General features: G+C 43.6%; 1 protein-coding gene across 10 annotated transcripts in view; it reads right to left on the reverse strand.

Moving 5' to 3' along the window:
* Positions 1 to 22,765, reverse strand: part of LOC147195206 (myomegalin) — a 36,915-nt gene extending 14,150 nt beyond the window's left edge. For 3 of the 10 annotated variants that reach the window (XM_086130175.1, XM_086130173.1, XM_086130174.1), the window contains exons 1-15: positions 8,023 to 9,623; positions 6,562 to 6,699; positions 6,371 to 6,490; positions 6,204 to 6,296; positions 5,586 to 5,810; positions 5,340 to 5,498; positions 5,156 to 5,257; positions 4,522 to 4,659; positions 4,262 to 4,441; positions 3,979 to 4,173; positions 3,406 to 3,588; positions 3,221 to 3,337; positions 3,081 to 3,152; positions 2,889 to 2,989; positions 2,230 to 2,369 (exon numbers count right to left, since the gene is read on the reverse strand). In XM_086130175.1, coding sequence (XP_085986301.1) covers positions 2,230 to 2,369; positions 2,889 to 2,989; positions 3,081 to 3,152; positions 3,221 to 3,337; positions 3,406 to 3,588; positions 3,979 to 4,173; positions 4,262 to 4,441; positions 4,522 to 4,659; positions 5,156 to 5,257; positions 5,340 to 5,498; positions 5,586 to 5,810; positions 6,204 to 6,296; positions 6,371 to 6,490; positions 6,562 to 6,699; positions 8,023 to 9,309 — 3,250 coding nt within the window. In that variant the 5' untranslated portion in view covers positions 9,310 to 9,623. Of the gene's footprint in view, positions 1 to 2,229; positions 2,370 to 2,888; positions 2,990 to 3,080; positions 3,153 to 3,220; positions 3,338 to 3,405; positions 3,589 to 3,978; positions 4,174 to 4,261; positions 4,442 to 4,521; positions 4,660 to 5,155; positions 5,258 to 5,339; positions 5,499 to 5,585; positions 5,811 to 6,203; positions 6,297 to 6,370; positions 6,491 to 6,561; positions 6,700 to 8,022; positions 9,627 to 12,023; positions 12,078 to 12,503; positions 12,661 to 13,563; positions 13,722 to 13,810; positions 13,935 to 15,052; positions 15,130 to 18,282; positions 18,725 to 20,869; positions 20,938 to 21,029; positions 21,077 to 22,531 lie in introns of those variants that run through there. The other 7 variants (XM_086130177.1, XM_086130176.1, XM_086130178.1 and 4 more) reach the window with 6 other exon arrangements.
* Positions 22,766 to 23,017: the final 252 nt, after the last annotated feature.

A 23,017-nucleotide genomic window follows, 5' to 3' on the forward strand; every position in this document is an offset into this window, starting at 1 on the left:
TTCTGTTTGGACTGGTCTGGACAATGGCGGACATTTGGAGTTGGTTACTGCCAGTGAAGAAGTTGTTTGCCGCTATACTCATTGGCAGAATCGAATGAAATTCAATGTAGGTGCTGTATTAAAATGGATGCTTTTCCTAAAGTAGTAACGTTCAGCTTTTATTTCTTGCAGTTGGTGGAACGCAACTGCGTACTGTTATCTTGGCTAAATAAGGTAATTGGAATATTAAGAACGGCTCAGGATGATGCAGTGCACTTTAACGCCACAAAATGTTGTATATGATATATACAATGAATACCTGTGTTTTGTGTCTTGGAAGTGATTGTCTACTGTCAGCATTAAATGGCACCATAGGAAAGGGGTGGATGGGGTCTTGCATTTTCTGGTTTGTTGATTTTGTGCACTTTAAGAGGAGGCTCTACTTGTGCGGAGAATTTATAGATTGAGGAACTGTATTTCTTGACATTTTTTTTAGCTTTGGCACACTTAACCAGTGACCATCAGTGTGACAACTTGGCTGTTTTATACTGGGGTGTTTGGGGACTCACGGTCATGCAGACATGGAATGCATGCCACACTCACACAGGTGGGAAATAAAGAAACACATTTAAAGGGACAATCTCATGTCATGTATGTTGACACTTAATCAACTGCCTGTTAAGGGTAATGGAATTATCCCCCCCAACCCCCCGCGTTGTTCTGGGGCAGAGATTGGGGTTCCATACTCGGTAAAAATCAGGAATTTCAGGGTTGGGATCTTCTCAATGTCCTCCCAACAAACACAAGAAAAAGATATCCATAAAGAGAAGAACTTCTCTTCAACAGCGAAAAACAGCATGTGTTTATTTAATTGCATTTCAAATACAAAAAGTATTGACAAAGAATGCCTGAGGTGAGATAAGAGCTTCCAGGATGAATTTAACAGGAGATAGAACATGTATAGCAAAAGCTTACCAATACTGTAGCACTGTACAAGTTTACTTCCATCTCATCTAATAGAGCCGAGCTGACGTCTCTTGCCTATTTGGACGATCAAGGAGCAAGCGCAAAGTTCCTCTGAAACAAACCTAAAGGCCGCCACGCACCGAGCGACACAACTGAACAATTGCGAACCAAACGGTTGGTGACTCTCCCGACGCAGCGCCGAGGGCAAAATGGCTTCCTTTTCAGGAAACGTTTTGAGGGGCCACGTATCTCGTACCGTTTTATTTTATCGTGACACGTTTGTGGAGGCAGAAGCGGATTGGACTGGCCAACGTAGTTTTAGTATAACAATAGAAAGAGAGGAAGCAGACCTGAAAAAGTGTCAATATTTGCGAGGTTATGGATATATCTGGTAAGCGCCACCAACTGTACTTGTGCTTTTAGGTGACAGAGACTCTCCTAGCTTGATTTTTAGCACGGGCACATTTGAAATGCTACATTTTGTTACGTAAATCTATATTTTGTATGCATACTGTATTTACTGTTTTGGCACAGCTTAGCGGTGGCTGGCTGGATGTGGCTTCCCGCACGGTAATATTTTGTAAAAGGGAATGCAATAGAACAACCACTTTTCAAGTAGCTGTCCTATTCGCATCCTTGCGTTTCAATCGCATAACTAGTTGGTGATAGTCGGCCACTCATGATAACTAGTCATTCACCCTCCTACTGTTCAGTTATGTTGCTCTGTGTGCGAAAAAAAAAATCCAAAGCCGACTACAGAAGCTTGGGAACTCTTTTTGGAGGGATTTGTACGTTGGCGTGAACTACTGTACATGTCCTTGCAGACAACAAGATGACGTCAAGCAAATAGTGGATGGCAAGATGTTGCACCGTATGTACTTTGTATAAGGCATGGGCTTCCGTTTCTCCACAAGGCTCGAAGAAAACGTAAAACTGCAGCTCTAAGGCTGGAAAAGTAACATCAGTGAGAGACGGCACACGGAAATGGCAAAACAGAACAGTTAGCACTGACAAGCAAAAAAATTAAAAATTTGCAAGTAGGTTTTTGAAAGCAAATACAACATTCACAACACCATTAAGTATATTCATAAGCATGACTCCATTGAGGTTAGTCTTCTTTGATTATGTTGCATCTGGATGAGGTTAGGTGTTTCTATCTCTGAGCACAAACTTCTTTTTTTAGGAACAAGCTTTCATCAGCATGTTGAGGCCACACCAAACATCACACATCATTTGTGAGAGTGGCCCCTGCAGACCCAGAGGCTTGAGTCTGACGGTTCCCACCTCCTAAATCACGCTGCCTTTTGGTGGCCCTTTCCAGGTCCAGGGCCATGTTCTGAATCCGGGTCAGGACCTCCTCCAGTTGCCCGCGGAGTGCCTGAACCGAGTCCAGCTGAGTGTGGAGGGCCAAGACCTTGTCGGAGCTGTTGAGTGGAAAGCAGAGTTGTCTATGTATAATCGCAGATATATCGGCTTTGTGAGTTCCTAAATGTATTTTTGCCGGTGATTTAAAAAAAATGTATTCAGTTATTTTGAGCATAAGGTTTTTAAGATAATTTCATTTTTTTGTTTGACCCTCAAAAGCCAGCGCAATACGGACCCACGGTATGTCTAAATGAAGCTTCTCCCCTCACTTCAACATAGTTCCTCATCGATAAGATGCTACATGATGGTGGTAAAGCAGTACCTGCGTAAATCTGAATATGTGGGGGGAAAAAACTATATGGTTCTAGTTCTATTCTAGTTGTCGTTTACAATTTAACAAAGACTGCTAATATTTTGCTTAACTTATTTAGCTGAAAGGGAGTGAGAGCAGTCCAGGTTCCTGGCTATGCAAACGACAACAATAATTACACTGTAACAACTGAGCACTATAAGACAGAATTTTGGATTCCATGTGCAAATGTACTTGATATTGTGCCTGCAAGGTATCCACTGCCTACCTGTCGCTATTGGTGTGAATGAGATTCTGGTATAATCTCTTCTCGGTCCTCAGGGCACCATTCAGCTGACGGTACTCCAAGACAAGCTGCTCCAGCACATGCTAATTTGTTTCAGATAAAACAAAATGAGATTTAAGGTGATTTTTGAGCAAATCTCTGGTCACATATCCCGTGAATGAAGCAACAATACACCTCGGTACTTGCTGTTGCTGCTCCCTTTGCTTGCTGGGCAGCCAAAGACGAACGCAAAGCAGAGAGTTCTTTCTGCAAGGATTGGATAACAATGGGTTAGCACCGACACAGACAAAAGAAAAACGGATTTCCACGTCTACCTGGGCTTCCCTCTCCTTCTTAAGCATTAACTGCAGCTCTTCCTGAAGAGCCTTCACGTCTTCTTCACTCTCTGGAGACGGCCGCATCATGACTTCCTCTTGGTTCTGCATCATCTCCTGATCAATCAAATCAACAGTAAATACTTTGCGCGAGGGACACAAAGACAAAGAGTTGAAAGCGGTACCTTAAAAAAGGCTTCTTTCTCTCGGAGAAGACCTTGCAGGTGCAGCACGTCCCCGCCCGTCTCCCTCTCTTTGTCCCGCCTCAGCTCGCACAGTTCCTGCTCTCTCTTCGACAGCTGCCTGCGCACCTCCTGCAGCTGACCTGTGCGCTCGCTTATAACCAAGGACAGCCTGTACGAATTGTCCTGAGATGGATACAGAGTAATATTCATGAAAATGCACCAATGTGGTTCTAAACGGCGCGCGCGCGCGCACACACACACACACACACACACACACACACACACACACACTAATCACATTTAATGAGATTGAATATACATTAGTAGCCACAGAAAGTTAGAGATAGATTTCCTTCACTACTTTCATATGTTCTTTTTTCCCTTTTTCTAAGTATGTCACTTCCATGCCTTTCTGTGACTTTTCCAGTCCCCCTGTTGCTACTGTTAAGAAACATTCCACATTTGACACTGTTGAACTGATTTCAGTTTTGTTTTGTTTTTTCCATACTTTTAATAGCGGATCGCAACCGTTGGTTGAATTAGAAGACGTCAGAAATGCCTCCGATCTCATACCTGCAGGTACTGGTCTTTGACACCGAGGGTGTTGAGCAGGTCTGAAACCCGTGTTTGGTGTTCACTTGATTGGCGGCTGCGGTCTGACAGCAGCTCCTGGAAGAGCTTCTCCTTCAGCTGGAGTCGAGCCTTCAGCTCCTCCACCACCTCGGTGGGGCCGGCCTGAACTCTGGCGACCAGGGTCGCCGTCAGATCCTGCACACGCAGAAAACAACTTTGCTTGGACTTTCTCCTTAGAGATCTCCTCGAAGTGTCAGGATAAAAGCCGCAATGTGTTTGTAACCTGTATCTCCTTGCTGCGAGCCTGCAGCGCTGCTTGCAGCTGGCCAATGATGGCGTCCTTCTCCCTGAAAGTTCTCCTCTCCTTTTCTTCACTCGCCTGTTTCAGCCACTGAAGGTTTCTGTAGGCTTCGGCCGCCTGCTCCAGCTCCAGCTCTTTCCCTTGCACCAGAGCATCGAGACTCTAAAATAAGCACACACTCCAGTTATCGCAAGTGTACACATACTCGAAATGTCAACTCAACCTTGCAACTTCAAGAGTACCGTGATGGTCTCCTCGTTGTTAGACAGGATGCAGCGGAGCCTGTCCAGGTCTCGGTCTTTTTCCCGTAGCGCCAGCTGCAGTGTCCTCACTTGACCCTCACGTTCATCCAGGCAGCGGAACTTGTCATCGATGGTGCGCTACGGGAAGCAGAGGGAGGATCTTACTTTGGAATGTTCAATGTAACACACACCTCAAAATCAGCTATATTATTATTTTTTTTTTTTAAATAAATACAGCGAGCCCCTGCCTATTCGCAGATTCAACTCTGCATTTTCTTCTGCGCAACGTCTCTCCGCTTATTTGTAGTTTTTGTACTCTTTGTATAATGCCGTAAGATTCCAGAGAATGGAGACAGAACCCTCGGCAATGGGAAAACAGAAATTGGTGTCAAAAAAAGCATGTCAAGTTTCAAGCACATTAAAATCATTATCAAAAATTCAAGCATCTTCAAGAATCTTGGAAGATTAAGTACCGGTATGCAGGGACTAGTACAAATTTGGATATAAATCTTTACACGAGGTTATATATTTAGAGATATTGTTAAATGGAGTGCAAAAAATAATAATACATTTTATTTGTAATACAGACTTTTTTTCCCTTGTAAGAGACGTATTCAGTCTGTTTGCATACTACCTCCAAAGCTCCGTCTCTGTCTTTAATTCGCTCTCTTAATTTCTCAAGAAGTGCATCTCTTGGTTTGGGACTTTCTGGTGTCTCGAACATTTGTGAGTACTCCTAAAAGAAACGGGTAAAGACAAGTTTGGTAAGCTGCAGATTTACATACGGTGTCCATCATGCAAAGTGTGAGGGGGGTGACCTGTAACTGTCGCTCCTTCTCCCGCAGAGAGTGATTGAGCTGTGCGATGCTCATGTCTTTTTCTTGCGCCACGGAGAGCCTCTCGGCCTCGACTTCCTTCAGAGCTTCTTCCTTAGCCCTGAGCTCGGCGCGGGTTTTCTGAAGTGCGCAACGCAGGTCCTGCAGCAAAGAGTAGAGATCTTCATTCAGGCCTGTGGAATCGCACGTACTGCACATCCTTGCGCTTGCTTTTAAATAGCCGCAAACCTGATTGTGTTTTTCAGTCTCTTCCCTATGCTGCAGCGCCTCCTGAAGGTCAGCATTCAGTCTGTCTTTGAAGCGGGCCAGATCGTCACCTTGTCTCTGACTCTGACTGAGACTCCTCTGGCTGGCCTCCAGCTCCAGGCCCAAAGAGAAGAGGGAGCTCTGCACTCCCACCAGCTCCCCTTGCAGCTGGGAAAGCGTCACAGACTCACTGACCCCCTCTGAAGCCTAAAGAGAGAATAACCACACAGCAACGTTTTACTGTGCTCTCTCCGGGAACTACCGTCATTTCTTCAGGCGTGTAATTAGGCTACAATGGCTTGTGGTTATAAAGACACCTGTTGCACTTGACAGGCTTTTATTTTTGAATGGCCCTTGAATTATGGTTAGAGGTAAGAGGGACGGCCCGTTCCTTTTGCACGCTCTTGAAAGGCTTTTTCAAACAGGAATCTGACTACATCGACAGTGAAGTTATTTTATTTTATTTTTTTACTGTGTGCAGGGAATCTAAATAATCTATGAATTTCTCTTTTTGAGTTAAACTACTGAATGGCCGATCTGTTTGTTGTCTGCCACCTTGAAGGACATCAGATGATTCACCCAACATAATAAACATCTGACCTTGCTTTGTGCGAGTTGATTACGGTGGGCCATCTCTCGGAGCTTGTTTAATGTGACGTTCTGCCCCTCGATCAGCTGATACAACTTCTGGGCCTTGAGGCAGAATTTATATTGATTAGAGTGCTCACATAAATCCAATCCATTTTGTTTCAAGAGCGCGCACTCACCTCACTGTCTTTGGTGCCGATAGATTCCGTAAGGTCTTGGATGGTTCTCTCCCGACTCTGAGCGGCCTGGCGGAGGGAACGAAGCTCACACTCCATCTCATTCAGCTTCTCCTGTAGCCTCTATGCGTGAATGCAGATGTTACAGTCAATCTCAGCCTCCTGTCAGTCATATTCCTCTGAAATTCTCTTACCATATTGTTGGAATCACTCTCGTGGATTTTGGCCTGCAGGGACTGGACCTGGAGTTGAGCCTTCTGCAGCTCGCTGACACACTGACCGGCTGCACACTCGTATTGGTTCAGCTGGCTTTGCTGCTCCTCGACAAGGTTCTGCAACACAAAGAGGGAGGGAGAAGAGAGTCAGGTCTAAAATCTGTAGCCCAAATACATCATACACAAAAGTATTGAGACAACTTCCAATCGCTTCCAGAAGCGGGTCTGGGGCAATATTTGCTTACTAATATCAGACATCTTGGTTATGGTCTAAGCTGAGTAATACATTGACTAAAAATAGTGTCGGTCAATAACGCTGCATGTTGTAGTAAGGACTGACATCGAAATGCAAGAAAAAAAAAAAAGCAGGACTGCAAAGAGCATTGTCGGCGTATTGCGTAATGGTGGTTTCTCCATTAAAAAGTCTGCTGATTCATGTGATCATTTGGAAAAAGGCTCTTGCGTAGGACTTTGCCTTTACTACATGCGTGAGTTAGCCTGAGTGTACCCAAAGTGCTCTGTACGGCTATTATGTTTACATAACCCACATGTGCACTCCACTAGACGGTTGCATCAGTCCCGTGTGATTTATACTATCAAGCAAGATGAGGATTTTACAAACAATTTAGGTCGTTATTGCAATTTCAAATGGAAGTGCTGAATTGGTGAGATGTTGTGGTTTTGTAACATTGGGTGGAAGGCTTTGCCTTAAGGGAAGTGGGTGAAATCAGGCCAACAGTACAGCCACTGTCTTCACCAACTCCCCTCTCATAACCTACTTATGTCAGCAGCTCTTATGTTTATTGTAGAAGGCCAACGTACAGAAAGCCGAACAAAGATAACGCTCAGGATTACTAATTTGTCGCAACTGAATTTTTGATGCGGCCTTTAGAGACATATTGTATAGAGAAATGGGGATATTAAAGTCGACTTTTCAGTTTCACATAGGAAAACAATCCTGTGCCTTAAAATGACAATGACCCTTGTGTTTGCATGCCAACACAGATATACATACACACATTAAGCAAGTAGGCCATGCCGTGGCTGGAAGCTTACCGACGGCTAATTCAATGTTTTCTTTCACCGAGACACAAACCACAATGGCAGACATCCTCTGCCTTCCTGCTGTGTGAGCTGGATACAGCGACTGACACATTTGTGTGGCTAATTCTGCAACAATGTTAATTGGCAGTCATTACGGAGCACCAAACATGATTATTTTTGAAATTATATACATATTTTGTGGGTCTCTAACAGTTCGTGACACTGAGTTTTCCCCTTGGGTTGACTTGTTAGTGGGCATTTTTTTTTTCAGGTTTGTGATTAACTACAATGAGGATCCTAGTTTTGGACGAACTGACTGCGAGTTGTTCACAGATCAAAGTGTCATCATCATCCAGATGCAGCGCATTCGCAATTCTGCTAGTCAAGGTGTTGTACCTGATGTGGCTTTGGTGGCGGATACTCTATATAAACATCCACCGAACGGTCTTCTACATTAACCCGATTAAGAACACGGTCTGGCCCAACATGGATCAGGGGGGCCTCCAGCTCAGGTGTTGCCATGTGGTGACATCCTTCACCATCCGGAGTTCCAAAGGTCAGTTCCAGAATTGGATCAGAGAAGTCCAATCTTCCAGGATTGGGGCTCCGTCTAAGCAACACCGGAAGTTTACTGCCTTTGGCGCTTCGTACTGGTCGGTGGACAGCATAATTCTGTAGCAAGCAGAGGGCCAGTGAGAGGCTTGGTCCAGGAGAGGATTGGCCATGTGGAGCTCTGTTAGGGAGAGTGTCAGATATCCGATCGTCCAATGGCTCTTTGGGAGGGCTCAACAGTTCATCTGTCTGAATGTAGTCCTCAGTTGTCTCCATGGATGCTATCGAGGGGCTGGAGCTGGCTCTTCCTGCTAGAGTGTGGTCACTATCTGAAGTCTTTGACACATCCCGAGAACCAGGAACTAGTGTTAGAGAGGATGTCGGGTCATCCGGCTCATCCCCATTTCCTTTTTCCTCTACTTCTGCACCGCCACCACTGCCTCCAAAGAAGCTAGCTGAATATCTGGTGGAGGGGCCACAAGAAGTGCTCCTTGCAAGCTTCCTGGGTACCTTACAAACAGCTTCATAGTCAGAGTCTGCCACGCGCCAATGGGAACAACCACGGCATCTCCTAGGAGTGGCGGGCATACAACGGTGAGACCCTGCAACCTCTGACCCTTGGCCAGCCGAAGTGTGTTGGTAGTGATGATGGGGGCAATCCACGGTGTCGTCGGCCCAGGATTCATACAAAGAGTAGACTAGGTCCTCCTGGAGAAGAGCACAGTACTTTGCATGGGTCAGGCCTGAAATATCCACCATCCCGTCTCCTGCTGCTTCACCTTCGTCTGCAGAAGTCAGGGGGCTCTCCACCGAGTTGGTCTTCCTGTACAATCCGCCAATGCACTGCCTGAGCCGATGTTTCTCTTGCAGGAGCCTCTGAAGCCTCTCAATGGAGAGGGCCTCCACGCGGGCTATCACCGTGTCGAAACGATACATGCGGTCCAGCATGAAGGCGCACTTGGAGCAGGCGAACTCCCCGCGGCCATCCCGTGCCAGCTCTTGGCCGAGCGCATGTGACAGCAGCACCTGCAGGTTGAGCTTGGTGGTTGGGTGGAAGATCCACCGGCGCTGGTTGCCATAGAGATCCCGTCCACAGATGCGACACGTCTCTTTCATTTTGTTGTCCAGCATTGAACAAGCTCCTTCTCTCCCTCTACATCATTCATTCACCAGTCACGAGTCGTTGCGCCGCCACCAGCTTCATCACGACCGCCGACCGAGGACTATCCCGCCGCCGCTTTTAATATGGACATAACGCAGACAAAAAGCAGCGTAGCTGTGTTCCCAGTTCGTGATGGGTCTTGGCAAGCTAAGGACGCTATGTTTCTCTCATTTCATAGCCGTCTGTTACCGCGACGGTCAGGTGCTCCGCGCAGCCTGAGATCTTCCGGGGAGATAACGAGGAGGCAGGCTGAACCAGACCCGCAGCCTGGAGCGTACCATTCACAGAACAAAGGGGAGTTCAAAGCCCGTGGACGTCACACGGGTTCCCAGTAGCTCATATAAACATAAAATAAGTCCTCATTAAAATACGAATACTTTTTTATAAATGCCCAAACTAATGTAGGGTCGTGAGATATTAGTCTTTCTTCGGGTTAACAGAAAATACAAAGCGCAGTGTTCCCCTTAGTGTAGGCGACTTCCTCCTGCTCGGTTTGCAAAGCTCAGCTCGCCTGACTGACTCGGGCAAGTGAACTCCCGAGCAACATTAGTGACGCTCTAGAAATTTATAAAATCACACACAACTACAGTGGCTCCATTAAGTTGTAACACTGCATCATTGTCAAAGTAAGCTGTGGATATAATATATGTAGTTAAAGTGAGGCTGTAGTTATTTTAGTCGGCAAACAGTCCAAGCACATCTCTTTCATATTCACAGTTACATTGCAAATTACTTTGTCACGTAGGTCTTGGGTTAATAGTTTGAAAAACAATGTGTACAATAAAGTGTCTGACCTTGATAATGTCCAGTATTAATGAGGGTGTGTGATGCCACATAATGCAAATCATAACAAATGTACCCCTTTTTACATAAGAGTAACACTTATTAAAAACATTCACTCTTGTTATTTACAAAAAAAAACTACTCAAATTCTGTTATATTCCATCCATCCATCTACACAGCTTATCATCACACGGATCAAGAGTGTGCTAGAGCCGATTCCAGCTGACTTAGGGTAAGAAGCGAGGTACATCCTGAACGGTCAATCACTGTATTTCGTCATCCGGCTTGTGTATTTCTTGTTGCCTGGAGCAGATATTCCGACAATGATGTGAATGTCATCGTCAAACAACAAGGTCTTGCTCAGGCATCTGCAATTCATTTGTCAATTTTGCCTGGCGTCCAAGCAGATGATCATGCCGTCCTGCTGTGACTTTTGCACAAACATGCAGGAAAAATCCTCAAAGGAGTTGTTCGGCCTTTTAAATTAGTGACGACGTAAAGACTCCTGCGGGGAAGATTTAACATGTCCTCAAGGTGATTATTTCAAGGTTAAATACGGAGTTGTTAAACCACTACGTCTGTTAGAATTTGTATCGGAACAGCTGCAAAGGCCCAACACAATCCAAATAATGTATTAACTTTGTCCGGCCTATTTTGCCCGGCAACAGCGGAAGTGAGACCGGTCGAGATAATACTCCCTCCACTCTGCTATAGATCGGGATCTAAATGGCTGTGGTGTCTGGGGAACAAATTAAGAGCTCTTGTGGTGAGTGTCAATCTGGAAGGACATCAACTCGATATCAGTTTCTGTCTGGCTCACGGGGCGCTCGGGAGTCAACCTGATCTATCGACAGGCCGACTGAAAACAAAGTCAGTGAACTGCGAGAGTGCGAGATGCCGGCATGCACATGTGACAGAAGGCACCGCGTTGGAATGCTTGGACACAAACACACACACGAACCGTTATCTGTAAACAGAGCTCGCTCGTCTCGAGCGATATCGCGCTGCTCGATTGGACTTATATAACCAATGCTGACATGGAACAAGATCGTAACTAAATACTGAACTGTCGATAATTCTTGGTGATATGCAACCAAATTCTTCTCATTTTAAAGCTGACTTCGAATAAAGTTCTTTTTCATATAGAATTTTAGGATAAGACTGTTCAGCTAAACTCAAGTAGACAGTTTATATGCCTTAGTAGGCCCCAACAATGATGTGACAGGCTGGATTGGGACATGCGTGTCTTACTATGGCAGGAGCGATCGTGTACACGTGTATCCATTGTGAACATTTGAGCAAGGCCATTTGCATTAAACCCCACTCAATGGATTTGACAGTTAAATTGCACGCAGGGGCACCTTGAAAAGAAATCATTGCTTGTGTGACAACATATCACCCACTGCAATTACTGTAGATGGTGTTGTGTGTTATTATTATTATTATTATTATTATTTAGATGAAACTGAAATACTATTTACACTGGTGGGTGTTGTGAGCCGCTGACGAAACAATACCGTCCCCTCATTTTAAAGGTTTAAGAGCAGACAAAGAGCAAGTATGTCCTTGGGGGGAGGGGGGGGGGGTCAGATTGCAATTGCAATTGGAGTCGGTACTTAGCGGATCCATAAACACTCTCCAAGAACAACACCTTTGTGAATATGAAGGCTTCCTGCTTGTGTGTCCATTCCCGAAACTACTATTTGTTGTTCGCCAGGAGGCGGCAGACTTTGTCAAATGTAGGCTATGCTGTTCAAAAAATAAGAAATTTGACTCAGTGGAAAGGTCTGTGACACAAAATGTCTTGCGTGTTACATACAATACAATACACACACACACACACACACACCAAAATGCTTTTTAAAATACACGTATTCTGTTCTGTATCAGTTTGGCATACCTGCATTTCCTGTTCAATGCGCAGCCTTTCATGACCGAGTTCCTCCTGATAGAACTGCATGAAAGAGAAGATAATGCTTGATAACGTCCTTACATCTTGCAATTGTGATGAAAAAGCATTTTATTTTGGTAAAAAAAAAAAAAAAATCCAGGCGCTGTCACTAACAGTGCATGCAGCCACCTGTTTACATCAGCGTTTGTTTGTTTGCTTCACAAATTCTCCGCGAACCGAAATAACTCCGTTGACCGACACTATCAGCTGTTTAAACGAGGCAAAGGAATGTGACGTGCTGCTTCAGGAGCTTCTTTCCACTGGAGAGGTCTGCCGGGAAGAGACGTGGCGGTCAAGTGCAATGTGGTCATATTGGAAGGCTTGTGATAAGATTTTTGACGAGTTCTAGGTAGCATCAAGGAAAGGTGCAGTGTACCGTATATGGAGTTCACGGGGCAACTCGAGTGTGTCATAAAAGGGCCGGTGTACCTCCACATCTTTGTCCTTCTGTAGTAGAGAGGACGACAGTTCGTGAACCCGTCCTTCCAGTGCCCCCACCCGGTGTGCGAGAGTCTTCTTCTCCGCGCTTAACTCTGCAATGAGGGCCTGCTTGGAGTGAAGCTCTTTTGTCAGGTCCTCTATCATTCTGAACACACACACACACACACACACACACACACACACACACACACACACACACACACACACACACACACACACACACACAGGCATCATTTTAACTCATAATGCTTATGTGACACTACAAAAAAATATCAAAAATACTTTAGAAGACTAAGAATGGATTGTCTCTGAAAGTCATAACACATGCACACTAATAAAGCCTGAAATGGGGTGGTTGCATAATTAAGTACTGTACTTGAGCATCAAGCGTCCTATCTTTGACAACCGAATGTGACTAATGGGATCAATTAATATCTTATTTCATCTCTTCAACCCCCTTTTTTTTTGATATTCAGAATGTGACGGCAACAAATATTTTTTCCCATTCAATAGTTTGTTTTCTCAATCCTTTTGCAGACCAGGCAAATTCTATACTTATCCAGACTTGCGTGTAACCATCTATCATCTCAAGACTTTTATAAAATATTATAAAAGAAACAATATTTCTACCTGTACATAAAGAAATTAGCATTGTGAAAATAATTATTTTCCTGTGTTAAATGAATCTGGGTGACGTAGCTTTCACAGTTTGAATTATGACTGATCTAATAACTTTTCATATTAGATTCTGAGTCATCTTCATTTCACCACCAAATGTAAAGATTTTCCATCTTTATTGTGAAAATTAGCTGTTATGTTGTTACAAAATGCATATTGGTGTAACTCCGTTTTAAAAATTAAGTCCAAGCATACAATGAACATCCAAACAGAAAAATCTATGCGCTTGCCGTCAGAGTGGACAATGACAGAGTGGATTTTTTGGCAAGGAACATATCTACAAACTGTTTCTTCGTTGGTGTAAATTTCAATTCAGAATTTGACGTAATCAAGTCATGTTTAATCCTCATGAATGTTGTGCTGTTTTTACCTGTCTTTATTTGTGTCGGATGAAGGCATGACGTCGTGAGGCCTCTCATCCGCAGTGTTATCTTCCATGATGGCATCTTTGGAGTGGTTGCGAGTGCGGGTGTGTGACCCAGTTAACGAGGCCGACCTGACAGCCTCATTGCGCGCTAACTGCGCCTCCTGGAAAAATGCACACGCAGAAGCAGGCGCGGGTGAATATCATTCGTGTCGCCGTATATGCGACAGGCTCGTCGAGGACGCTGTTTGACCTCCTGCAGGAACTGTATCTTGGTCTCGAGCACTTGCTGCATTTGTTCGATCTCCTGCTGCCTCTCATGACAGCGTCTCTGCACCTCTTCCTCATTGTGGTTGGTCAAGCACTCTGCTGTTGTTCTGTCAAACATTCAGAAAAGGCCGGTCAAGCTTTTGAAGGCATACTGTGTGTCAGCATGATGGAGGTTTTAGTTTGGGTGGAGAAAAAAAAAAGAAACATGATGACATCATTCCCCCCCACCCCCCGCTACAGTTTTGAAGGGTGAGCTGACCTAATATTAATCAAGTAGCCCCACCCACCATTTAAGGCTTTTATTGTATTGGGTCATGCCAAGATATACCCAAGCACATGTGTTGTTCACAATTTTTTTTATAGAGCAGTATATATACACCCAGGTCACGTCATTAGGCACGCCAGCAGAATCCATCTACATCTTTTTATTTTTACAGTCACATCACATATCTTGAATTCCCCCCTACCCCTCTCCCACAAACAGCAGAGTGAGCATCAGTCTACCTCACGTTGTCGGTCAACGCAACGCTTCCCAGAATTCCCGCTCCCAGAATGGCACACGCCACACCGTCGCCACTGAGTCCCACTCTGGAACTTTGTATGCATTCATACTTGGCTCGCGGCAGCTCACGCAAACAGCTCGGTTAACTTGGATATTTTGAACGCGTCATGAGCAATACGCGCGTTTCTAAATGCGCTATTCATAAGCGGAATGAACAAATATCCTCACTGCATTGAGTGTATATGACGAAAGTGGACACGGGCATCATCATGTCTGCAAAATGTAATTTTAAACCATCTGAGGATGACTCTCTTGTAAGAAACTGGCATTTGATGAGACCGTTTTTCAAATCCAAGAGAAAGCGTCACGTGTGCCAGCTTCGCATGACAACCATCAATCTACATTTGGGTGTAGTTCAAATATAAGGCATGACCTCACACCACATTTACAGACCCGGTGACAACACTTTAAACATGAGGTGACAACAAAATCTTAAATAGTGAGCAGTTTGGAACACCACAGCACATGTTGGCAGAGGATGAACTGTTTGACGATAAATGTATAGAACCTATAAATACCTTTCAGCGCTATCTATGGTACTTTCAGCAAAGAAATGAATGAATTATGTCTTGATTCCTTCGCTTAATAAAAATGACACATATGACTTTCTGTTTTGGATTCTACTTGAGTGGCCTTGTAAGCCGCCTGTCAGTGTGAACTTACAGAGCTTTGTCCAGAAGCTGCTGTTTTTCTTGGAGCTCCTGCTTCAAGCTCTCCACTTCCACCTTCAGCTCGATGTTCTGCAACAAATGCAAGCACAAACCTCTAAATTCTATTCGTTCAGCCTTCTTTTGGAATTTGTGGGCGCGCAGAATAGAAGCTACAATAGTGGCCGCGGTTGCGTTACGCATCCGCTAGGTGGAGTTACGCTAAAGGGAATACAATACAATACAGCTTTATTCATATCGAGCTTTTGCAAACGCTGCCGCTGTCACAAAGTGCTTTACAGAACACTGAAAATACTACGTTCAAGAAATCAGAATATTGATCCATGTATAAGGCACATTGGATTAAAAGGCACACTGTCGGCTTTTGAGGAAGCCGAATGTTTTTTGGTGCGCCTTACGGTGCAGAAAATACGGTAATTCACTTTTAGTGGTCTGCATTCCACGGAGTACTCCTCTGATGGTCTTCTGCTCCTGATCAGTATTTACATTTATTTGATATTGATCAGTCATGAACAATATCGTCAAGTGTTGTAAATCTAAGGCCGTCTCCCGAAGAACTTTTGTGATGGCATGAGATCACTTCCTAATCTCTCCATCTGTAGAGCGAATCAGAGTTTGTAGGTATTGTGTATCAGTTCAGAACGCAACCGTGCTGTCAAGGTTGGTATATTTAGAGCAGTAGAATTCACAGCAGCTCAGACATTTAACCCCTGATGGCCAAAGGTTGGACACCACAGTTTGTTTACCTGCCGGGTTCCATTAGGTCACGGGTGTCCAAAGTCCACCCTGCGGGCCAGATCCACACCCCCACCCCCATCCCCCCTATTCTGGACGTCTGATTTATAGCTGAGATCAAATGAACTCTTATTGATTTAATCTCTGCCTTTCGACTCATGTTCACCTCAACAGATTGACCACGTCCTTGCTTCGCCCGCTCTCGAAGCAGCCGTTATCTTTTGTCGTCTCTCCTCACAAGTACTGTACGTACTCATAAGAACTACAGATGTAGTCACGCAAACGCCTGAAACTCATACTGCACTAATTGTGAATTTTGCAGTCGTCTAATGCAGGGTGACGCGGCAAACGAATCACTTTCTGCTTTGCCCATGTCCAGCTCATCATCCAAATTAAGCTGTTAAAAACTGTGAAACTGCTATTGAGAAAAAAAAATTGAAATCACACAATCAACCCCTGAATTGATTTGTTACGATTTTAAGTTATTCATCGAGAAGAAAATGTATTCGATATTTCGGAATCATTTCCGAATCATTCTTGAGATAATCGAATCGAACACAATCCCGAATATACTTCTTCCTATTATGTAATGAGTCACCTCAGCAGTGATGGTAAATAAACACGCTGCAGAGAGCAATGTGTATTAAGTGTGTGTCAACAGCTCTCTATATATAGACAAGCGTCAGGGTACACCTGCTATTTTGGCTCCTCTGGCCACTCAGCCCTCAGCAACAAACTCCCCGAATAAAGCCAGCGCAGAGGGACGTGACTACATTTACAAATTGAAACAAACCGGTTTTACTCTCGCAGCTTACAGTCTGAGAGATGGATTTTAGAAAGAGGACATTTGCTGGCTATTTGCTCACAGCTCGTCAAATCAATAAGAGCAACGCGCTGCCCCCGTGTCTCCCGTCAAAAGGACTCTCGTGCAACGGCATGTGCGTTCACTCGGGTTAAAAATAGTGTATCAGAGCTTTGAGAGGGATCGCTATGTACCCACCTAGGCTGTCCTGGGTTTCGCTGAAATGTTTAGACAGTGGGCAGCGAGCCTTCGCTCTTGACGCCCCGCCAAAAGCAATAAGCCAGAGCAGCTTTCCCGTACGGAGCACAGACTTAGTCGTCAATCGCAAAGTGATTCAACTGATAAAATTGGAGATAAAAGATGCCACTTCTGGTTGACAATCATAATTGGGAAAATATTCAATCAAGTCTGGATCTAAAAGACACATGTCCATTTTCCAAAACAAGAAAATGAGAAACAAAGATATACGAAAGCAAGACACTGTAAAGTACCGTTACTTGAAACATAGCAAAGAAAAAAAGACAACATCAAGCCACAACATTGAGTCCACTGGCACAATTTAGTTTTGTTTTCCTTTTGTTGAGCGACACTTCAGTGAAGCAGCTTAAAATAAAATAAAAAAATTAAATTGCTGATCAAAACTGAAATTACTATTGAAAAGAAAATCCATCAACGGCTTTGTTAATAGCAGCTTAGTTAATCAAGCAAATTTAGTTGAAAGCTTGAATAATTTCTTCACTGACTGACTGGCAAAAAAAAAAAACAACAACAAAAAAAGCAAAAACATTCTACTAAAGTTTGTGTTCCTTATTAAGCAACCATATTCCGCTTGATCACATTGTTTTTGCTAAGTAACCCCCCCCCCCCCCCAAAAAAGAGACCATTCACAATCTAGCTGATCAAAACTGCTATTTTCAAAAAAATTTATTAATGAGTACACTGGTACATGCACAATGATTTGTTCACCCCCCACAGTTAATAAAGGAAATATACTTCCGCTCCTATAGGTCATTAGATTCTTTATTGATCCAGAAGGGTGTTTCATTCACGAAACCCGAAGAAAATTATTTCATTAAAGAGGTACTGATGCTCTGCCGAGACTTAAAATATTACAAGAAAATAAGGACAACACTCCACAACATTAGACACACTTACACAATCTGAAGGAGAAAAAAAAGAAGAAGAATTTTGTAACTAGAATGAAATGTATTACAACACATGCCTTTTTCTTTCATATATTTCTGCATTAAGGTGAGTACCATATGTTCGGAAAACCAAAATAAAATATGCCTTTACAAAAATTAGCATCTCTCCATTTTTTTTTTTAAACCAATGACCACTCCTACAGAAGAACACTTTCTTAGGTGTGAAGCAGTCCATTTGAAAGCCACAGCACTATTCAAAAGTCAATTTCTCTGGTTTCGTGAACACACAAATCTTGATCCGAGCCATTTGCACTGCAACCACGCAAAAATCCATTAGCAAAATCCGAACACCTTACACATCCTTCACAATGGAGACGCTTCTAAAATCACAGGCAGTTGACGAGCAGGGCAGCTGAGCCAACAAACTAAAGATTGCTCAAAGAAGACCATTTGCAGCCAGATTGGGGGGGGGGGGGGGTTGTTTTGTTTTGTTTTTGTGACAGTCTCAGTTGCAGGAAAAGACACACCTACGCACTCACTTACCGTTCGAAAGACATCTTCGCTGCTCTCCTCGTACTTCTGCTGAATTCTCTCCTCCAGGAAGTAGATGCGCAGCTTGAGGCTGAAGTTCTCCTTCTTCAGGTCGTTCAGGTGCTGTGACAAAGTGCGGTAGCCGTTAGACATGACCGTCAAAGAGCGCCGACGCTGCCTGACATGTCCGGTACAGGTCAGAAAAAGAAAAAAGTCCTCCTCAGCTTCTCCATGTCACGCCATGTCCAAGGACATGTGCCTCTGGTATTTGAGACAAACGTCGCTCCTGTTGGGCCTCTCACACCCCATTGACAAAAATCACACACTTCTAAATGAGTAAATAACACACGCGGAGTTTATGAGAGTATTTGAGGTGCAGAGGGCATCTCTGCTGGCCGAGCGGTCACGGATGCATCCGTGTCAGTTCCATGGTGTGATGTGGGAGCGAGGGGATGGCACTCCGGTTTATTTTACAGGAGCACACATCCCTGGAATCTCAGATGGCCAAGGGAGTTGGGTGGAAGTGGAGGGGACGAGGGGGGAGGGATAAACACACGAAGGGGGGAGGAAAGACACTGGCACTTGCAGGCACTTGTGAAATGATGGGAAGTCTCACCCAGCAGCTGACACGCACGTACACATAGACACATTTCATTTTTGGGCCTTTCGTTTAGGCTTTTCAAAACAAACAAAACATCTTTGGCGATTGAAATGAATGACAATGCCATCACCCTGTTGCAGCTAATTGCAAAATTAAAAACATAACATAATGACAAAAATTACAATAATTGTACACATTGATTTGTTGACGTGATGGTGCAACACTCAGACCATTCCAACAAAGCTGCAACAATGTTATTTTATTATTTTTTTTTTTACAGAGGGGGAAAAAATGCCTATTTTTTATGGTGTCTGTATAAAAGTGTTTCTGCACCATTTGCGTTCTAAATAAATAAATAAATAAATAAATAAAACTGTCTTGTAAGTCGAGGCACCACTGTGCTTTTTCTAATGCCCCCCTATGTGGGGAAAGGAGAGCCACAACCGTGAGAAGAGTTAAAACACTTAAGCACAATGAGCACGCTCACGCAGGAGCTGTTGTCAGCCAGAGCTCGCTGCCAGACGCTCACACGCATATGTCAAATGCCACCGGGTCCAGCCTCTTCAAGGCACAGTTACAGAATGTCTAAAACAGGCAATAAGATATGTACATGATTCTTTATTCATTTTAGGCCTGTTTTTTTTTTTGTGAGCATTCAAATGTGTTTCCAATGTGTTTAAAAAAATTAAAGGTGTTTTGGTTGTGAGGAGCACCACAGAACAGTCAGTGAACATTTTGCAGAATGCAACGGCAGACTGAGCAGACGGTAAACTTAATAGGGAGCTTTCTTCATTCACTATATTAAAGAGAGATAAAACAAATGCTCAACCAAAATTCTCATCCAATATTAAATAAGCTTCAGTTTTGACTAATAGTGTTCCGGTGAAATGGGTTATTTACACATGTGGGGGAGACGTCACAACTTCCTGTTCCGGATGAGATCACCGAGGGTGTCCATTAAAGTGTCCCATTACACGCTGTGGTTCAATAATTCAGAACAAAATTGGGTCGGACACCAAACTTAGTGTCTGCATGGATTTCGGATGACGTGATGTGGCACATTAACACGTGAAACATTGGCTTCCGTGCTCGCACACATCCTGTTGAAATCTAATCTCACAAAACACACAGTGAGAACAATAAGGTAAGATTTTGTGAAGACGAGAGTCAATAAGCTGAATTCATCAATAAGCTGAATTATGATCTATATGAACTTTCCAGTCAATTTTATCATTCCTATTGTTGCAGCGAATCCTTTTGGTACTACAAGGGTGCGTTGAAAATATTCACGTGTGCACCCGATTTGAAAGTGTCAGTGTGCAATTGCGTGTCAAGCAGCCCAGTCAACTGACTGCAGTTAGGCCACCCTCGAGCAAAAGTGAAGTCAGCTGCCACAGCAATTGCTTCCAAGAGCCAACTTCAAAATAAAAGCACAAATAATAAGGCATAATGTAGTCATTAATTTACAACAGATCTGAGTAAATTACCGCCTGGGGTCGGGGGGAAAAAAATGAAGCAAAAACCTCGGATATTGTTCTGAGAAAAACACAATTTTTTTTCAGGTAAACCCCTGACTCACAACACTAGGTTCCAAACGGTGGTATACTGTACCGCAGGATGAATACATTATTTTGCTGGCCTTTACAAATATGACAATGGAAGCACACAATTACAATTCAACTTTCCCAAAATAATCAAATTGTACGCTGTACATCTGGACATGTAGTCTTGTAATCACACACTTGACCCCAAGATTGCAATGTAGAGCACACTGCCCTCAAATCACTCTAAATGAGTGCCAACAATCTAGGGACCAGAAAAGCAGTCAAAATGATGCAAAGCAATTCTGCCATTTACATAAGCGCTGGAAAGTCTCAACAAACGTCAAGCATGAAATTCATGTTCAAAATCAGCACACTCACACATTATTAAAACGTCTGGTTTTACTGTAAAATATGCAATTATTAAGGAATATACATTTATATATACTGTATATACCTGCTCAAACTGCTTGAGAGTGTGAGGCTGAAGTGGAGGAGTGTTGTCTGCCTCGTCTCGACACACATCTAAAACAGTTTAGAGTTAGAAACAAAAAAATGAATAAATAAATCAAGCTTTTACTAGATGCCATCCATACAGAATTGTAGGTCAGGCCTACCTGTCACGGTACCTGTGACTTTGGATGATGCTCCCTCCTCCACAGCACTGTGCAGAGAAAAATAATTCCACTGTCAGTGGGTGCCAGTCAAAAGTTTGGAAACACCCTCGAACTCCATGTTTTAAATAAATAAATAAAGGAGATTAATACTTAAAGGAAGGCGAATGACGTGGCAGACATGATAGCTGCACTTCCTACTCAGTTCTCCAAAGTGTGTTTTGTGCCATCAAAAGACCATCCGCCGCTGCATCTTTCATATCAAAAGTGGAATCTCACTCGTAGATTTATTTCATACCACTGGATGGAAAACGATACGGTTTCATTCTTTCAGGATTAAGACGATAGATGCACTCCATTCGGCGTAGATGTCTATGGATAGTGTATCATTGTATAGGGTAGTCCAAAGTTAGCACACATGCGAAATGTTTAATGAACACAGTGGCCAGTGCTATTTTTAAATTTGTGTTTAAACTTCTTAAAAGTACATGCGAAATAATAATGTTGTCAAATGAATTAGAGACAAAATATCAAGTTGCTGCAAATGGCGAATGTATGTGATGTATCCCTTGGAGTCATCAACATTATGAAGAAATATGAATTCATTTATCGAAAACTCAACTAAACTAATCAAAAGAGGATAGGTTTACAGTATTATTTTGTACGCCTAATTTGAAGGGAAAAAAATTCGGTGGAAACCCGTCTGTGAAGAATTGTGGTAGTGGGGGGACTGTCATTAATTAGCCCATGAAGGACACCCAGCAGGAAACATTTGGAGGGATGGGAGGCAATACAGGCTGCAAATCAATAGTACAGTGAGCTAACTAGCATGCTAGCATGGTGCTAAAAATACACCTACATTAAAGTAGAACTATCCTGGCATACCACACATGCAGGCCGAAAGCTCCCAAATGCACTTGTGCCGAGCCATACATGGCACATTCCTCAAAACAGCTGAAAACGACAAGACAGTTGCAGCATACCACAGCTTAAAAGTTCACCACATGAGCAGACTAGTTGTTCAAATCCCGCATTGTTGTGCTTGAGCCAGACAATCACAATGAAACGACACAATTGGTTTTTTTTCCTAATGTGACACACTGCAGCATGGTAAGAATTGACATGTTAAACAGCAACGGTGCCTGTTTTGTTAGCATCATGGAATTTCTATTGTATCTCTCATGACAGTTGTGTTGTTGTTTTCCCCGTTACTTGTTTTGCTGCTTCGTTGCATATTAATCGAAACAGGTCACCAATAAAACACCAGCCATCTAATTTTAATATTGAAATGACATTTAAAAAAATGACGAAAATGCAAATGGTTGCTGGGCCTACGCTTTTTCAATTCAAATTACCATTTGCAATTTGGCACTAATCATGTTCCGAACACCTAAAGGTATCCCTAAACGAGGTTAAAATAAATATTAGCTGATTGCCGGCTTGCCTTCCAACACCACCGTTTCCCTTTGGCGCTGCATTATCTTAGGAAAGAATAAGCACCTCACCTCTCACACTCGCCCCACATCGGCGATGAACTCCGATCCATACAGTTACAATAATTCCTTTTCAATCAATGAGCGTCCATGTTGCCTTTAAAGCACACCGGCTTCTTGAGCCATCTTTTCGCAGGAGTGAGGAGCACAGTGAAGTGTGTCGGCTCACTCGGCTGGAGAAGGAGGAGGAGGACGGGGAGGCGTGTGCGCCCTCCGTGGAGCAGAAAACGTGACACAAAAGGGGGAGCACTCTGCACAGAAGCCCGTCGACTGCAGCATTATGAACACGGAGAAGGACCGCAGGGCTGTGGCGTTTCCAGTCGCGACAAAATTCCTCAAAGCATTTTGAGTCCAAAAGTGGCACTACAGTAGTAGTGAAAAATAGATTCTACTAGTAATTCACAGCTCCACTGAATTGCACAGAGTTGTCTTTCTATGACAACGCGTGTACATATACGTATAATACATTTATTTAGCACTTTCACAACAATTTCAGCT

The sequence above is a fragment of the Hippocampus guttulatus genome, chromosome 14, assembly GCF_054856545.1.
Source record: "Hippocampus guttulatus isolate MCC_2025c chromosome 14, RoL_Hgut_1.0, whole genome shotgun sequence".
NCBI classification, from domain to species: domain Eukaryota; kingdom Metazoa; phylum Chordata; class Actinopteri; order Syngnathiformes; family Syngnathidae; genus Hippocampus; species Hippocampus guttulatus.